The sequence below is a fragment of the Rhagoletis pomonella genome, unplaced genomic scaffold, assembly GCF_013731165.1.
Source record: "Rhagoletis pomonella isolate Grant_MI unplaced genomic scaffold, Rhpom_1.0 Rhpom_scaffold_00013, whole genome shotgun sequence".
NCBI classification, from domain to species: Eukaryota; Metazoa; Arthropoda; class Insecta; order Diptera; family Tephritidae; genus Rhagoletis; species Rhagoletis pomonella.
The window spans coordinates 8900935-8918795 of record NW_023458567.1 but is presented as its reverse complement, the minus strand read 5'-3'; the positions used below and the strand labels follow the sequence as shown (position 1 = coordinate 8918795).

Genomic DNA, 17861 nt, shown 5'->3' with positions numbered 1-17861 from the left:
GGTGAAGCTGGGTAATAGAAGTTCACAAAGAATGATTTATTTTCATTCGACACTTCTAGTAGGCATATATCGTTACTTTAAAATTAAATATAGGAAGGCGCTAACTCAATCAAATTTAGCTCTCTTTGTAGCCGACTATATCGATGGAAGATCGACCTATCTCGGCAGCCAGTTCGAAAACGCCCTATCTCAGAAAATTTTTCAACAACGCCCTATTTCTGAATTTGGTTGAAGAACGCCCTATTTTAAAATTTGATTGAAAAAGACCCTATCTCAGAATTCGGTTCAAAAACGCACTATCCCAGCACATTTTCAATAGGAGTATTCTCGAAATTTCGCAAAGTTGTTGCACGTAGCACAGATTGCATAACTTGCAAATACACAACAACAAAATACATGGGAAACATCATTTCCTATCGCTGCAAAATATGCAACGTCGAAGCCCATGTATGTATATATTTTGCAAAAAAGCATAGCAAGATAAATACGACTCTTTGCTAGTTGTTTTGTTGTTGGAATTGCTACATATTTCTCTCATTACTCTAATTTCGCTCACTTCATCTTTTTTTGCTGTATCTTGGTATAGTATTTGATACAGAACTTCGCTGTTCTCTACCAATGCATGCTACTATTTTGCGATGAGGGGCTCTCGTACTCTTGCAAATTTGGAATAGTATTTTTGCATTTGATATATTCCGTGCTACGTGCAAGACTCCGGGAATAACCCTAATGTATTTTCGTTTGAGATAGGGCGTTTATGAACTGAATTCTGAAAAAGGGCGTTCTCAATCAAATTCTGAAGTAGGGCATTCTTGCAAAGTTTTCTGAGATAGGCTGTTTTCGAATTGGCTGTCGAGATAAGTCGATCTTCCACTCAGCCATCGATATATAGTGTTAGAAAAAGAAAAAGAAACCGATTCCTTTAATACGATTTCGAATATCTATTATTTATTTGATATTCCAGTCGCAGTCCAAAACGGAGAACCATCAAAATCACTTCTACCTTGTTGGATATATTTACTATATATTTAAAAAACGCATTTTACAAACAAACATATTTTAAAGTAATAGAAACCATTAAACTAAAATTCATGTTCAAGATAAGCTGAAAATTAAAAGTTGCGTTAGCAAAATAAATACATTGATCTCTAGTAAGTCTTCAACTAAGTACTTTGTAAATTTCCTTATCTCTTATTCACATTGAAGTAAAGCTTTAGGCACAACATAACACCTGTATCGACCTGCTTCAGGTATTGGTTTCTTTTCGACCCATTCATCATATTCGGCATAGTAAACTGATACGGCATTTGTAAATGTATAGTTTTGTTGACCTCCGACAGCCCACAGTTTATCACCTACAAAAACACAACCCATTCCACTACGTCCAACATTCAAAGAGCACATCTATGAGAAGTAATAAAAAATTGTGTTTTGGCGTTTTTAAATTTTTGGTGTAACTATTTCAACCAACCTTTGTCCATTTGTCACTTTCAGGGTGATAACGCTCGACTGTTTTATCTTCCCAATTACCTCCTAAAACGTATATGCATCCATCGTGTACGGCTGCCTAAAATGTGAAGTTTTATGCATACATTAGGACATATCGACCTCTGATTATGATTTTATCGAAAGCGACAAAAGGTAAATTTTACAGGAGAGGTTTTTTTTAATTCTCCTTATTGAATGATAACTTTCTAATGGGACTATTTATTTTTTGCATACCTTATTTTCTAAAGGTAAAATGGCGCTTACGATATTTTTCCAGAACATGCTGAGAGGAAAGTTATCAAAGAATTGGCGCTTGCGATAGCTTTTATGTTGTATAATTTGGATATTTATAAACGAAGGAGTGCGGGTACTTTAAGGATTTTTTGAAAAAAACTGAATTTTAAGTCAATTAAATATAAACATTGTCAATCAGCAGAATAAGCTCAACATATCCCTGTGGGGAAAATCTCTAGTTCTGAACTGGGGCGCTTCTAGTACATTTAGACCCAGTACTGGTTCGCGATAAATCTCTTTTGCATGCAAGCAACTGGCGAATTTAACATGGCGATGTCCTAGGAAGTGTAATTGCCCCCCGCTGCATCCCTTTTTCGATAGTTCCGAACTAGTCCTAAATTCTATAGTTCCGAACCAGTTCTAAAATCGACAGACGAAAGAAAAAGGTATTATGATTTTTCAATCTTTTCGGTTCTTCCGTGTGCGATTTTACATTATTTTCAAAGAAACATTTTTTCAAATTTTAAATTAAATTTGTTTGAATGATTGTAAGAAATGTACGTTTACACACCTTTGGCTGTAGCAGAGTTTGCAGAGGTGCTCGCTGTTATTGGTTAGATTCCAGACGGCCCCAAGATGTTAGCATGTTAACACAAAGCTTTGTTTTGTATTACCAAACTATGAAATAGCATCTGCGAAGCACAGAATTGAAGCGCATTTGAACGAAAAAGCCGCCGAACACATATCTATGTAAAGTAAACAAACTCCCCGCTGGATCCATTATTCGATAGTTCCGAAATAGTTCTAAATTCGACAAATAGGATCAAGTTCGTTCTGCATCCCTTTTTCTATAATTCCGAACCATTTCTAAATTCGTCACTTTAGATAAAGATTTCTAGTGAAAAAATCTGAAAAAATTAGTTTCTTAAAAGTACCACTTTTCGCCGATTTTGGACTGGTGGGGATCTAGTTCCTATCGGACTAGTTCCTTTTTGGCGATAAAGACCTAGTACGGAACTAGAAATTTGATTCACTAGTCCGCGGTTTCCCTTCAGGGATTTTAAACTTTAACTGTTTGGCACATCTACTAGATAGTCCACAAGTTGTCTTCGTGGATGCAGAGTTTAAGCTCATTCAATTCTCTACAAACTAAAACGACCACATTGGCGCTACTATTTGGTATTTTTTCACGTCTTTTTTTTTAAAGAATCAGAAAAAAGTAAAATTTAATCCTTGACTAGAATACGTTCAGTGCCAAAATCTTCATATTAGGGACATTTTTGGCAAGTTTCGAAATCTGTTGTTATATTCCTCGACTCGTCGTGCGTTTTAAACCTAGTTATTGGAGAGAAAAAAATTGCTAAACGAAAACTTTTAATCAAACACTAAAATTTTATATAAAAAAAAAGACTGAAATGCAAAAGTTATGATAAGCAAAAGTGATAATTCAAAATCTGATCAGCAATTTGAAAGGAGATAAACGGTAAAATGAAATAATTTCGAAAGCGTGAATCCATATGGCCGTATAAGCGGTGGTGTTAAAATGGCAATTTCGAATTCAGTTCCAATTTTTCCTATACCAGTGCATACAATAGGAATATAAGCACCGTTAGGTGTTTGTTTTTCAACTTTCTGGTACGCTTTTAAATCTTATAACCCATTGACAAAGCACGAGTTTTAAAAAAGACCCCGCCAGACGAGCCACGCTGCACTTACTGACTGTAGCTGCAATTGCATAATGGCAGATTGCACCTAATTTTGGTGAGGGAAAGAAGCTGATTTTTAAACCTTCAGTTGTAGCAAGTGCCGATGGAACTTTGGTTAAAAGCACAGTTCGAACAGCTATTTACAATTAAGTTATGTACACACAGTGTCGCTTGCGATAAAATTGTAGGAATTCAAAAGTGTAAACAAAGCAAACGATAAAATTCATTTTGCTTTCTTTCCGTAACGGTAAATATTCAAAGTCTGTGATTGTGCAGGACGTTGTAACTAGTATTTATAACCTATTTGCAACAAAAACAATGTTTTCGATAATTTGTCGCTTACGATAAAATCGCAATTAGGGCTCGATGTGTACATATTTCGTACATCGTTTTTTTTTCATACATATATAAATGTAAAAACCTCAAAATATGCAATGTGAGACCCATAAAAAATCGTTAGTATCAAAAAATTATATAATAAAGAATTGGGTTTTATTATTGGCAGTCTCCTGAAGAGAAAAAAAGTTTTCCGACTAAAAAATATTGATTTTCAAAAATTCTATACCATTTCTACGAAAACTTTTTTTATTCGCCATATCAAATACATGGAAAACTTTGAGCGCTTTGGGCGACCTCTAAATATTTTTTTGATTTCAAAATAAAAGAAAAAACAGGGGTATAATTTTTCCTTGGGGGGTGAGAGCGGTAAAATGTCGACTTAACTTTTTTTTGGACCATCCTAATGTAAATATACCTACATATGAATTTATGCTCAAATTACATTTACTTACTTTTGATATTTTACTTTTTTAATGTGTTGTAAAATTCTAACATAATTTTTATTAAAGCGATGTCTCCTTCTATATACTTTTCGAATATTTTGTCCAAAAAAAGTAAGAGAAAACTTATAAAATTAATAAATACATACTCGATACAGGCAACGGATATAAAAGTAAAAATACAAACTTCTGTTTGAAATACGAGACTCTTAGGTGAGGTGGAGCTTGAGGATAAGAGAAACTATCGTAAACTCGCAACATCCGCTAACATAAGTTTTTGAGTCGGGTGGGATCGTTTAATTTCATATACATGTGCATGTACAGGGTGGGCCAAATAATACCAACCAATGTTAAACACGTTTAACTTCTTTATTTTTTAATATTATTGTTATTTTCTTTATGCATGGTATAGTTAACCTCTTGCAAAATCATAATGGATACTTACAGCAGAACCACCAACAACGACTACAATACGCTATTCATTTTATACAATTAGCCACACAAATTGATTTTTTAGGTAATGTTTTGATGTCGGATGAAGCGCATTTCCAAGTAAAACTGTAGATGGTGGGGCTCTGAAAATCCAAGGGCAACACACCAGCACCAGTTACCCCCATCCAGTTGCATTGTTTGGTGCGAAACGCCAGAAACGATTTCTGGGGCTTCTTACAGAACAATGATTGACAACTTTTTGTGGCCAACGGCAGAGCAGCATCCTAATTTGTGGTTCCAAACTATGGACCTATGAACTATGGATGGTAGGTCTTATTTGGCCCACCCTGTATTTGTACGTAAATACGTAAATAAATTTGTACTTACCCCAGGTAAATCATGAGCTTTATTCATATACTCGCACTGTGTCCAAATATTCGAAGATGGGTCGTAACATTCAACAGATTTTAAACGGTATCCATTAAAGCCGCCCATAACAAAAATTTTGTCATTCAAAGCCACTGCACCAGCTTGACTTCGTGGCGTAATCATGCTGCTAACTAATTTCCATTCGCTACCGGGTGAATACCTAAAAACGGGTTGGTAATTAAATTTTTGATGTAATTGATAAATATACATGCATAGGTATCTGGCTCTCAGAAGCAAAATGTTCTACAAGGGAATTTGACACAAACATAGCCAAATCCGCTTGGATTTTGACTACCACGTATGGATAATAAAGCTTGGACATATTTAATTTGGTTGAGACCCAAGAATTGCTGTTCTACTGTGTAAGAAAAGACGGGTACAATGTTCCTTTTCAACCGAGTGCCGCTCCAAAACCCTCCACAGGGATTGAATACCTACTTGTTTTTTCTACATCGTGTTTTCAACTTTCTTCTTTTTCTTTATTGGCGCTGTAACCGGCTAAGCAATTTTGGCCGAGTCCAAAACAGCACGCCAGTCATTTCTCTTCTGTACCAACTGGCGACAATTGGAAACGCCAAGTGAAGCCAAGTCCTTCTCCACCTGGTCTTTCCAAAGCAGAGGAGGCTGCTGTGGTTGTAGTGGTTAGCAGTGCGCGCGTAAGTATAAAGTCTATCCACCCATTTACTATGCCGGATGAAGCCGTGGATGTTCGATGTATTCACCTCCGCTATCTCCCCCAAGCTATTGAAAAAGCGTGATCCCAAATGCTTGAGACGCTTTGTCTAGAGAGCTGGACATTGACATAAGTTGTGAATAAATTCTTCTTCATCCTCATGCCGACAACTTCTGCAGAGGGAGCTTGTTGGTATACGTCATCGGTGGGAGCATTGGTGCTATAGCACAGTGCCCGTGATGACACCGGTAGCAGCAGTACGACTCCTATTGAGTCGCGGCCACAAGGATCTTGAGACCTCACAGTCGTCCTGATTGATCCAAAGGTCATTGGTCACTGCAGACTAAATCGCGACGCGTTATGAAAAAAATGTTTCAAGTGTTTATTGTCATGTTGAGGTGAAGCTAAGCAGTTTGGTTAGATGACACGGGTTTTTTTAAAACAAAAAAACGAAAATGGCACGCGACCACATTTACTGGCCAGAAATCAGCACTCAATATGCGTTCATAACAGGATAGTACACCCAACTTAAAATGTATTCTTTTTAAAGATAATTGGGTATTATTCTTCACTAACATATAGAATGCTAATGAATATTTTGCTCCCACAAACGTGTTTAGCAACGTATTCAATTATATTTACTTCAGTTACAGTCGTTGCAAAAGAAGAAATATGAAACAATTTATATTGGACAGCTATGTGCGTTTGGTGGCAGGTAGCAAGATCAAAGGAAATGGGGTCAATTGACACTATTTTGCACACTGGTGCGAAATAAAGCCAATTGACATTATTACCTTTTCAAAAGCGAAATAAGATCAATTGACATTTTTGCTCTTCCAAACATTAAATTTGCGTAGCTTCGTGGTGGGCCGCGTCCTGTATCGTTATCTTTGTTTTTGTTTATATTCCCGCCTTTGCATTAGTCGTTTCGTTTTCTGTACCCGCCATATACCACCTTTACCGTGGCGTTAAATATTTATTGCAAGCATGTCGCAGCTGAAGTAATAAGTTTCGCTTAAATAATTTGAGTTTAACGTTTGAAACAGGTGACCGTGGCCACCCTTTTCAAGCACCTCAAAAATATTTTAATTGTTATTGCTGGAGATTTCTTAAAACTCTCACTTTATAGTATTTAATGCACAAAAAACTTCTGTATAATTTAACTAAATTAAAAAAAATTGAGTTTATTCAAAACCATTAAACAAATACTGCTATTGCGGTACCGATAGCCAGCAGCGACACTACAGTATTTGTTTTGATTGCGAGCAAACCATGAGTTTCACTTCATTTATTGTCAAGTGCATTTCAGTGTGCAATACTTACAGTAAAAGTATAACCATTTGAGCAGCCCTCTAATTTACATAGACAAAGCTGGAAAAAATGTCCATTTTCTAACTAGCTAGCAACGGATATATATAGTTGGGGTTTGTCCGAGCTTAGACTACTTTACTTGCAAAATATTTAATATTTATTATTATGGTCTAGTAGCCCTGGCTACCAGTATCGTACTTTGTATTATGTAAAGCGATTAATCTCAGTATACAGAAAACCGCAGACAACATCCGAATTTACTTTTTTTGACATGTACATTTCGAAGTAATTGGCAACTTTGCTCCAATGCGTTTAACAAATTATGTAAACAAATAACAAAATCGTCACAAACGGGAAACAGAAATTTGCGCTACTAGACTCAGTAGCCGACGGGCAGTAGCCAGTTGCCATACGTAATGAGAATTTTTGTATATGGTTGGCCATCGGCTATCAGTCGCCATACAAAATTGGGCCACTAAATACATTAATTGGATACTTTAATCAAATATTTCAAAGGATTTGCTTTGACACTAAAGAATACAAAATATTATCTGCTTCGTTATGAAATATTAAAAAAGCTTCATATTTTCATAAATACTTACTTTTCCACAGACTTCGAATATTCTCCATCTGAGCTATGTCCACCAATTGCGTATACATTTCCATTTAATAGTACAGCACTTCGCCACTTTCTTTGTTGAAGCATTGAAGGCAACGTCCTCCACGTTCTCGTTTTTAAGCTCCAGCTTTTAACACCGTTAGTTGCTTTGCCATCTCGTACACCACCAATGTAAATAATATTGTCTTCCATAAGAACCATTCCGTACTCGCTTGCATCATGTTCTACTTCAGCGTATTTGTGCCATTCATCTTCAGTTTGGTCATATTGGAAAATTGTGCCTTTACAGCCCTGCATTATACATACACACGCATGTATGTATTAATACATATTTTAACAAATATTCATGAAATTAAAACACATATTTATAAAATATCTAGCGAAGAAAAGTTACATAGAATGCAGCGAAAACCTAAATTTTACATGAGGGCTGTCTTAGTCCCAGCCAGCAAAATCATCGTAAACGAACTCGAAACTGGATATTTTCTTGAAGAAAAGCGGGCTAAAAAGTCGTTTATGATAGCCGTTTACGATTCGTTTTCGAGTACTTTTTCGCTTGATATTGTCGATCGCCTACGGACAGTCGTAAACGGATCGAAAAAGCATTCGTATGCGAATATTATTAAATATTATAAAATATTGTGGTTCAAGAAAAATTTCCAAAAGATGGAAAATTTTTCTTGTGCTGACAAATTACTACAAGCCTCTCTCTTTTATCTTGTTTTTGTTTTATTGTTCACGAGCCTTTCTCTAACTTTTCGCCGATCGAGTGTCCCTCGTGTTCGTAAAATGTAAGTTATCTTGCTGGCTGGGGTGAAGCCTACATACATGCCCTGCACGCTGTGCCAATAAAACTACATAAACTAATTATTTCGTGGTTAAAGTTTTTCCGGTAGGTCTATTCTGCTCGTTACCGATTTGGTTTGACTGCCAGTAATCGTTACCACTTCTATGTCTTCCTCTTATTGTTTGCCGCTGTAGCTGCCCAAGCGATTTTGGCCGAATTCAACAAAGCACTCGAGTCGTTGTTCTTCTGTGCCAACTGACACCAATTGGAAATTCGAAGTGAAACCAAGTCCTTCTTCCAATTTGGAATATATGGGCATGTGCTGCAAATCGGACGATTTGAAATCTGTGCGATTTGCAAACCTACATACATTGCAGATTTCTTAACAAAACGTCAAAATTTGGCACTGAATCGACGGAAATGATGTAAATGATGTGCTTTTCGCCGTTTCCATTTGAAATATTTATTACTTTCTTTATATATATTCAAAATTGTTCCCCCTTCGATTAGAAACCGATTTGAATTCTAATGTGTTTACTCTAAGGTAGAAGATTAGAAGACGATTAGATAATCTGTCGAGAATTATAGCATTCTCTAAAAAAAGAGGACTTAGTTCTCAAATCGTATTCTAACGTTGAATTCTAATTGTTTTCTAATGTCTAGTGTTTTTCTAATCATTCATCCAATTCTATCATAGTTCTCCTTCCTTCGAGAAACATTAGCGAACAAAATTGTAAAACAAAATGTTTCGATAACGTTAGAGACTGTGTTTGCTGGGTATGTTAAATAAAAACACAGCTTGGGTTTATCTAGCACGTCGAGATTGGTTTTATTGATTGCATGCATATTTTAGAATTTTTAGCGATTTGCATGAAAATAAAAAAAAGTATTTATTTAAAATTACATGCTTACTTAAAAACCAACCGTATTAGTTAAAAACACCCATAAAGAAAATCAGAAAAACTCACGTAATTTCGAAGTTAACGCTAGAAATATGCGGCGATGCTAAGAATGATAGAATAACTTTATCTGAAAATTTACGTGACTGAATTTTTTTATTAGATATATTTTTGCTTACATGCTTACCTTAGAATTTTTTAAAAATTTCACGAAAAACCAGAATTGATATATGAAAATTCACTTTTTACTAGAAAACCCGAATTATTAGATATAAACAGGGGTTTTGCTTGGAATTGCTTATTTTGCTTATTCAGGTTTTCCAAGCTTAATTTTAAAAATCATGCTTATTTCTCATTTCAATGTATCAAGCTAAGTAAGGACCTTTTAAGTAAACGGCCAAGAAATAAATTGCTATTATTTAGGGTGTGTGAATAGTACTGTCCAAGGAGTTTTGACAACTGATATTTTACAGCCTGCTTTTTCACTTTTTCCTTACGAAATAATGGAATGAGCATCTCTGTTGAAAACAAGGGAGACTACCGCTGGGCATTCACGTTAATGACACACCAATTCCTACGGTGAAAATGCTGCCCATAAAGGAGCACAACAGAATGCTCTGCAAACAATTCTTAGGAGGGAGCCACAGACGTGGACACCCGAACAGACACTTGCTTGCAGAGGAGCCCTCACCAAGGCACGTCAGAAGGCATCTACATATATACATATATCCTTGAAAGGACCTTATACATATATCGATGGTCCTTAGCAATAACGACACAATTCAAATTTCAAAAAACTAAAACCCTTACTACTTTTAAGAGGCTCATGTCTCTAATCCATGCTCCACTTACGTAAATAGTAAGGATTAGAGACATGAGCCAATTAACAGTGGTAAGGGTTTTTGTTTTTTTGAACTGTGCCGTTATTGCAGAGGATCATCGATATGATATGATATAGTAAATTTACTATCCGATAACACTTACAGCATATTTTACCGCCAGCAAAGTTGTCTCTCCCAGCAATTTACATACATTTTCTCGTGGTGCTGTGAACTTCAACGATATTTTTGTTCGGTTTGCAGGTATACCAATCCACGATATTGCTCTCAACGCCAATACCTCACATCCAGGCAATGATTGAACGTTTTCCATTAAGAAACTCATTTCAATTTGTGTCAGTCGTAAACAACCGATTAAATCTGGTAGTTTCTGTTGCCGCCCAGGAGCATCGTACTCATACCAACGTTTAATAGCATGAAAAGCATCTTCTTCGCAAGGCACATTCAAATTATTGTTCTCTATAATAGCATGTAATTTATCAGCTTCGAAACTAAGGAACTCGGGACTTTTGCTCATCTGAAAAAAAGGCATGTGGAACAATATGACACCTGTACCACGAAAGTTTGCCATCAGAGTTACGGGTAATGCACTAAATTTTCAGTTTACATTAATATTGCAAAATTCCTTTTTTTGAAAAGTTTTTTGAGATAGAGCGTTTTCGAACTGGCTGCCGAGATAGGTCCACTCAGCAGTCGATATACATACTATGTACTATATGTACACAAGAAAATAGTCCATATTCAAAGCTACTTTGTTTACTAGAAAATGTGCTGCCTTTTCCTTGCCCTCTTCTTTCTACTTGAGCGAAGCGGGCAATAAATTTGTAGATAGGAATGAAAACGCCATAAATTTGAGTTTATTTTTAATGTAGAAACCCGCGATTTCAATTTTTTTAATTTAATTTTAATGTTATTTTTTACGAAATTCTCATAAGCGGGCAAAAAGTAGGTGACCATCGGTGTCCGCTTATGGGAGCTTTCACTGTATATGTATGTCCAAATAAATATATAAAAAAATACAAATAGTGGTCAAAAAATTATAGCCTAACCACTTTTTGCAACATTGCTGAAAAATATAGAAAAAAGGTTTTTTTCTTAACAGCGGTCGTCCCTCGGCAGGCAATGGCAAACCTCCGAGTGTATTTCTGCCATGAAAAACAGCTTCTCATAAAAATACAATCGCCGTTCGGAGTCGTCGTAAAACTGTAGGTCCCTCCGCTTTGTGTGACAACATCAAGGCTCACGCAACAAGTCGGAGGAGAAGCTCGGCCAAACACTAACATATGTGTAAGCGCCAATCTATTATTATTATTATATTAACCACTTTTTGCCAAGTTTTAACAACTTACTTTTGTTTTTACTTAATTTTGGTTATTTTTTTATAAAAATATAGTACATTTTTTAACAAAACATGTGTAAATCCAAGTTTCCAACTTTTTGGAATATTCAAAAGCTTTCGTAAAAATTTCGAGCGTTTTTAAAAATTCTAAAAACCAACCATAGTTTTTAGCCATTTGAAACGTGTACTTTTTTCTACTAGAATTCAATGGGCTAGAAAACTACATACTCAGAATCTTTCTAGGAAATCTAATTAATAAATCTCGAAATTTTTACGAAATTTTGTTGAATTTTTTTTTTTTTAATATTGCAAATTTTAATTAATTGTTTTACGACTGGTACTGTTGTACAGATTTGTACATGCGGGCTGTTGGTACAAAATGAAAAAAATTTGAGAAGACAATTTTTTTGTAGTCACACGATTGGTACAATACAGCGAACTTCTATGAAGAGATAAATATAAAAAAGGCAAAACATGCGGAAAAGGCAGAAAAAGGCAATATAGTCAAAAAGGCAAAAAAATGCGACACTAAAATTTAAAGTTTTAATCAAGGAAGACATGAAACATGAGATTCTTTAATTTGTTTGCAGAAACGACTAAGCACACAAAATAGGCAAATGCCTTAAAATCCTAACCCTGCTTACAACATTCGCACCGAGTTTCGGGCGTACCGAGTTTCATTCCCACGACAGCCGGTTCTACGTACCGGAATGACTCGGATTTTACCAGACCAAGGGCTGTTGTTTCGGCGACCTAACCCCGCTTAGATCGGCGATACCCTTCAATCATTGTTCGTCCATGGAGCAACTCCTTGCACCCGGATTGCTCCGCATCCTTCTTCTCCGGCCGGGCATTGAGCCCAACCCCGGACCAGAAACATATTTCTACCATGTTTGCCAGAATCGGCTGCATCCAAACTCCACTTCGGTTAGGTGCAACTCATGCAACGGATGGAGTCACCTAAGTACCTGCTCTAGTCTTAGGTCTCACCGGGGAGGACCACAAGCTATGTGGTTCCCTGCTGCTCAAGCCAAACGGCACAATCAGCCTCCACGGCTACCCGCTCGCGCAATGCACCCAGCACCCGAAGAGCCTGCACGGCTCCGAGAAGCTCCTCTGGGCAGCAGCAAAACATGAGTTTTTTTCAAAATCGTAGATCTTCGCTTAGAAAAGAGATAATGGAATGAAAAATTAAATTTATCGTGAAGATAAATGATCATATAATAAAGGAAAACTATAGAGAAGTTACAACAACAATAACTTAACCCTCAAAATACCGTTCAATTTGTCACTTTTTTTGAAATTATTTATAATTATTATTATTTTACTATGGAAAAATTTTCTACGATTAATATCTACGTCAACATGAGAAAAAGCACGTTCAATGGATGTTGAGAACCATTTTGCCTCTGCCTTGAAAGGGTTAAAAAGCGTCTCATATATGACAGACTCTGCATTAAAGGGTTAAATGCTGCACTTTCGTAAAGATATCGACCAGTATAACAATTTTTATTATATAAAATTTTTTGTGAAAGCTGATAGTTTACGACTTATTAGAGTTTCAAGGAAGCTTTTCTTTTTCCAATCTGGTCACTCGGGTACAGCATCCAATGTCCCAAAAATCGAGTCTGAATATAAAATAAAGAGAAATCTCTCAGAAACAGTGCTAATGGTGTATTAAATATAGTGTTTTCAAATAGAATGGGAGCCAAAATCTAAAATTTCAAAAAAAAGTGACATTTTGAACTGTATTTTGAGGGTTAAGTTATTGTTGTTGTAACTTCTCTATAGTTTTCCTACATTATATAATCATTTATCTTCACGATTAAAAAATTTTCATTCCATTATCTCTTTTCTAACCGAAGATCTACGATTTTGAAAAAAAACTCGTGTTTTGCCTATAGTGAGCCGCCTACAATGTGCTCCGTAAAGATCGCGAGCGAGATAATGGTGGCGTATTAGCTTTCATCCTACACCACACAGTGCAGTATCGGCTTATCGAAGAAGACATCGACCCGAGGGACACCACCCTAGAATGTCAGGGCATAGCTGTCCGGTCAGGCGATGTCGAGCTCGAAATATTTAACGTCTATATACCCCGTCACCTGCTGCCTGCTTCAATGCGAACCACGATCTCTGGCACTCAAGCCTGGCCAATGATCGTAGGGGAAATCGTTTGGCTGAGCAGATAGACGATTCGACATTCTGCACCATGAACGACGACGCCCCCAACAGGATTGTGGGTAGCTGCAGCAGTTCGCCAGACCTCACAATTGCTAGCGCTGGTCTGATAAATCGCATATCATGGCTACCTATGCTAACACTAGCATCAGACCATCTACTCATAATCATCTCGATCAATAAGCCCACCGACTTTGCTCCCGCGGACCACCGAACCTACACCAACTTTAACAAAGCTGATTGGGACGGCTTCGCGGATGTTACCGAGAGCAGCTTCGCCGCCCTTCCCACACCCACAGACGTACATACTAACGAACGCCAGTTCCGCAGGGTTGTCACTGCCGCAGCGGCTCGCTTCATCCCGTCCGGACGTATCGCGGTAGTCCGCCCAGATTTCCCGGCCGAAGCAGCTGTACTAGCAAATGAGCGTGACCACCTACGCCAGGTAAATCCCGGGGACCCCAGTCTGAGGGACCTCACTTTGGAGATTCGCCAACTGCATAGCTCATAATACAAATTTCACTTTCGATCGTCGATAGCCAGCGAAGATCGAAAATCGATTGCAACTCATAATAAGGGCATTTGGCAAAAGAAAAACACACAACTTCAATTTGATCACTCAAAATTTTGTAATCGAACCAAGCTTGCAAATTTTTTTTTTGCATATTGTTCAACACCGATGGCATTTCTTTTATTCTTTTATGCTAATAAGACCACCTCTTGGTTTGAAATGTTGATTTATATCCTGTTTTTATGTAATGTGTTCGACTTTTCTAAAAAATTAAGTATTAAACAGTAAAAAAACAAAGAAAAATGTCTAAAACTTGTAAAAAATTTTTTTCTATTAATTTTTTCACCACTGTATATATGTATGTAGTGATTTCAAATATTGCACTATTTAAGTTTAGTAGAAATTTATTTACTACCGCTGAATATAATTATAGTGAAGCAAATTAGTACTCAAGCTTTTATTGGTAGTGAATAAATTTTACGCGATCAGTAAAATAGATATTTGCATCTAACACATCTGCTACTGCTTTGCCGAGCTGCTCCTCCGATTTGTGTGCGCGTCTTGATGATGTCACACAAAGGTCCCTCACCTACAGTTTTATGCCGCCTCCGAACGGTAAATGGTTTTTTGATAAAAAGCTTTTTCACGGCAGAAATACCCTCAGAGGTTTGCCATTGCCCGAGGAGAGATGGCCACTGTTAAGTTTTTTATAATTTAGATGTTGTACACATCAGGGATCGGACCCAGGTCCTACAGAGTGCTAGTGCGCACCTCTGAGCAATCAGTGCATTCAAAATTTAGTGCACTACCCCGGTAACTCTGCTTGTCATGAAGAAAAGCAATATTGCGATTTCTAAATGCGAAAAAGCTTCGTAGCCACGTTAACCACGTAAACTTTTATGGGAAAACCAGTTTATTTACAAGTTTGCAGGCATTTACGCGTTTCCTTGAATATCCTGAATATGACTCACCTCCATGAAATTATTTACTTCATATTCCAAGAGTTTCTCTTGCAGTGATACACACTGAGTTTCACGCTCTAAGCAATATGCCCGCTGCAGTGTATACTCAGTTATATGCTGCAAAATATAGTCAACACAAGCGACAACCGCTTCATCCAACTTCAAATATATTGCTGCCTTCAGCATTGCGTCCACATTTTCGATGGTTATGAGTGCCTTGCCGGTGTAGCATAATGTTATTGAACGCTCAAAGGCGTCACTGTCTATGTCATTTACTTCGATAACAGGAGTTAGGCCCTTGTCGCTTTTGAATAAATCTTTAAAATATGGACTTGCCGCTGATAGTATTAAGCGGTGTGCTGGAATCCTGTGAGAAGCCAAATTAAATAAAACAAAAATGTTAAATGCATAAATAAATCAGTGGTACACTTACATAGCGGTCGGATTAGACAATTTAAATGTTACATCTATGAGGTCCTGTTCATCGTAGAAGTCGCATATATTATTCAGAACTTTCTTAATGAAATGAGGGAGGTCATGGCCATTTACATCCGGAAGTAGTTGACGTGTACTTTTTGTTGCCATTGCTACTGGTATTGATTCTTCTTTGATATTTCCTATTTGGTTTGTGTTTTGGTAGAGCGAGGACCGACCTGTTGAACAGTGTATCGAAGATTCCAAATATGTGTGGATATTTACGTACACCTAAAATAAACATATATCCTAAACTAGAATCATGCATACATACACATGTAAATATGTTTGCTCTTTTTATCCAAAAAAAAAAAAAACAATGGAAATGTTGAAAAATTAAAGCCTTCTGGCACACACCGAAAGTTTGCAAATTCTATGTTTAGGAAAACGCTAACCGATAGCGCTAACGTTTAGAAAGTTTTGGATAAGTTTTGGATTTCTTTCGCAGACTTTTACTATACGAAAATTGCAAATAACATACCAATCAATCAATCAATTTGGCGAAAAGTTCAAATTTTTGCATGTAGCTTTTAAATAAGACTGTAGAGGTTCCGTTTCGAATTACAATGAATATCGATTAGTCGAAGCACAGTCGAGTTTCTACGAATGTAAAAAAATCGATATGCCTAATAATGTAGCGATTCCACCATATAGAAATACATATTTTATGACGTTGATGTTCATTTTGGTTTAACAAGTGTTTCCGAATGCGCTCAACGTTATTACAAATAGGGGTTTCCCTTAAACTCGTAAAGTCTTAAACCGTGTAAAACTCGTACGTTTACGAGGCTTTTATGGGAACGCCGCCTTTGTGAAAAGGGGTAAATAGTTGCGTAAAAAGACTGCTTAACAGAGCACCCAAAATTTTGTGAAGCAATTTTTGTTTCGTAGTATTTTCCATAACATCCGGCCATCCTGTCTCTATCAATTTTGGCTAAAATACGATTAAAAATGCTGAAAATTTGCAAAAAACCTAAGTCAATACAGTCAGTGGACGAAATTCATTATTTTATTTTATATTCTAGTATACAAATTTCGGCCCCTCGGCAACACTGAAGTTTACGAGGGCGTTTTCGCATCGAATTTGGCTCGCAATTTTACGAGAGGCTCGTAAATAGTAGAGCTCCATACAAATTCGCTGGTTTGAAACGCAAAAATGTATATGCAACAAAATAAATGAGTCGATCAGACACACTTTCAAACTGCGTTCATGCCGATGTAAAGCTGAAGGTACATACTTTTATTTGATGCGGCATTGCGTAGATCCGTTTGAGCGCTGACGACGTTAAAAAATTTGCTGTTACACACCTTGCGCTTTGCCGCTCACTGTTTTGTAAACAAAAAACAACTGCTAAGCATATCCACAAATTTAATTTGAAATGTCAACGCATGAACGCAACAGAAAAGTAGCAACTTGGTTTACTTTCGAAGGCAGCTGCATTAACGCATTCGTAAAGGCGTCGTCTGTAACAGCTGTCATACAAACGCACGTGCTAAATTTGATTTGATATTGACAGCGTGACGCATTTGCCGGCGAACGCATGTAGTGTACCTTCGCTTTAACCCTGTTAATACGTGTGTCAATTCTTGATATTAATCAACATTCAAAAATAATAATTAAAGCTCAACCAGTCACGAAAAAATGATCTGAGCTGTTAAATTTATAGTAAAGCTTAGCATAAATGTAATTTATAGAACTGTTTAAATATTTTACTTCATACAGAGTTGCATGGAACAACCGTGTGGACGAACTCCCTATTTATATCCATGCTTAATACGATTCAACAACTCTGAACTCGCATACAAAATGTGATTTATGGTACCACGGTTCAAAGTTGCAATTCCATTTAAGAATGTGTTTACATGTACGTGTCCAAGTAGCATGGTTCAACTTAGCACGAATTTAATTGCTATAAATTGTAAAAATATGATATCTATAAAAATAATTAATAAAGAAAATGTGAGAAAATGCGTTGTTTACTATAAATTGAGAACGCTCAAAAACGGCAAAAGCAAACGCCAACTTTGTTCGCTACATCGTGATAAACGAGTATATTAAACAATTTATTTGCATACACTTTCAGTATTTTGGAACTATCAGAAAATCATTAAAATTTAAGTTAGGAATAAAAAGAATGTGGTCCCCATAACAAAAAAAAAAAACGAATTGCCATTTCGAATAGGAATATCTGTCGGTG

At 36.7% G+C, this 17861-nt stretch overlaps 1 protein-coding gene across 1 annotated transcript; it reads right to left on the bottom strand.

Moving 5' to 3' along the window:
• Window positions 1–810: 810 nt before the first annotated feature.
• LOC118748736 (kelch-like protein 1) lies at window positions 811–15894 on the bottom strand. Its single transcript, XM_036483389.1, has 7 exons — window positions 15623–15894; window positions 15199–15556; window positions 10342–10713; window positions 7655–7962; window positions 5027–5228; window positions 1472–1567; window positions 811–1404 (listed from the first exon to the last, which is right to left on the bottom strand). Exons 1-7 carry the CDS (start codon window positions 15772–15774, stop codon window positions 1192–1194), a joined length of 1701 nt encoding a protein of 566 aa, XP_036339282.1. The 5' UTR covers window positions 15775–15894; the 3' UTR covers window positions 811–1191.
• Window positions 15895–17861: the final 1967 nt, after the last annotated feature.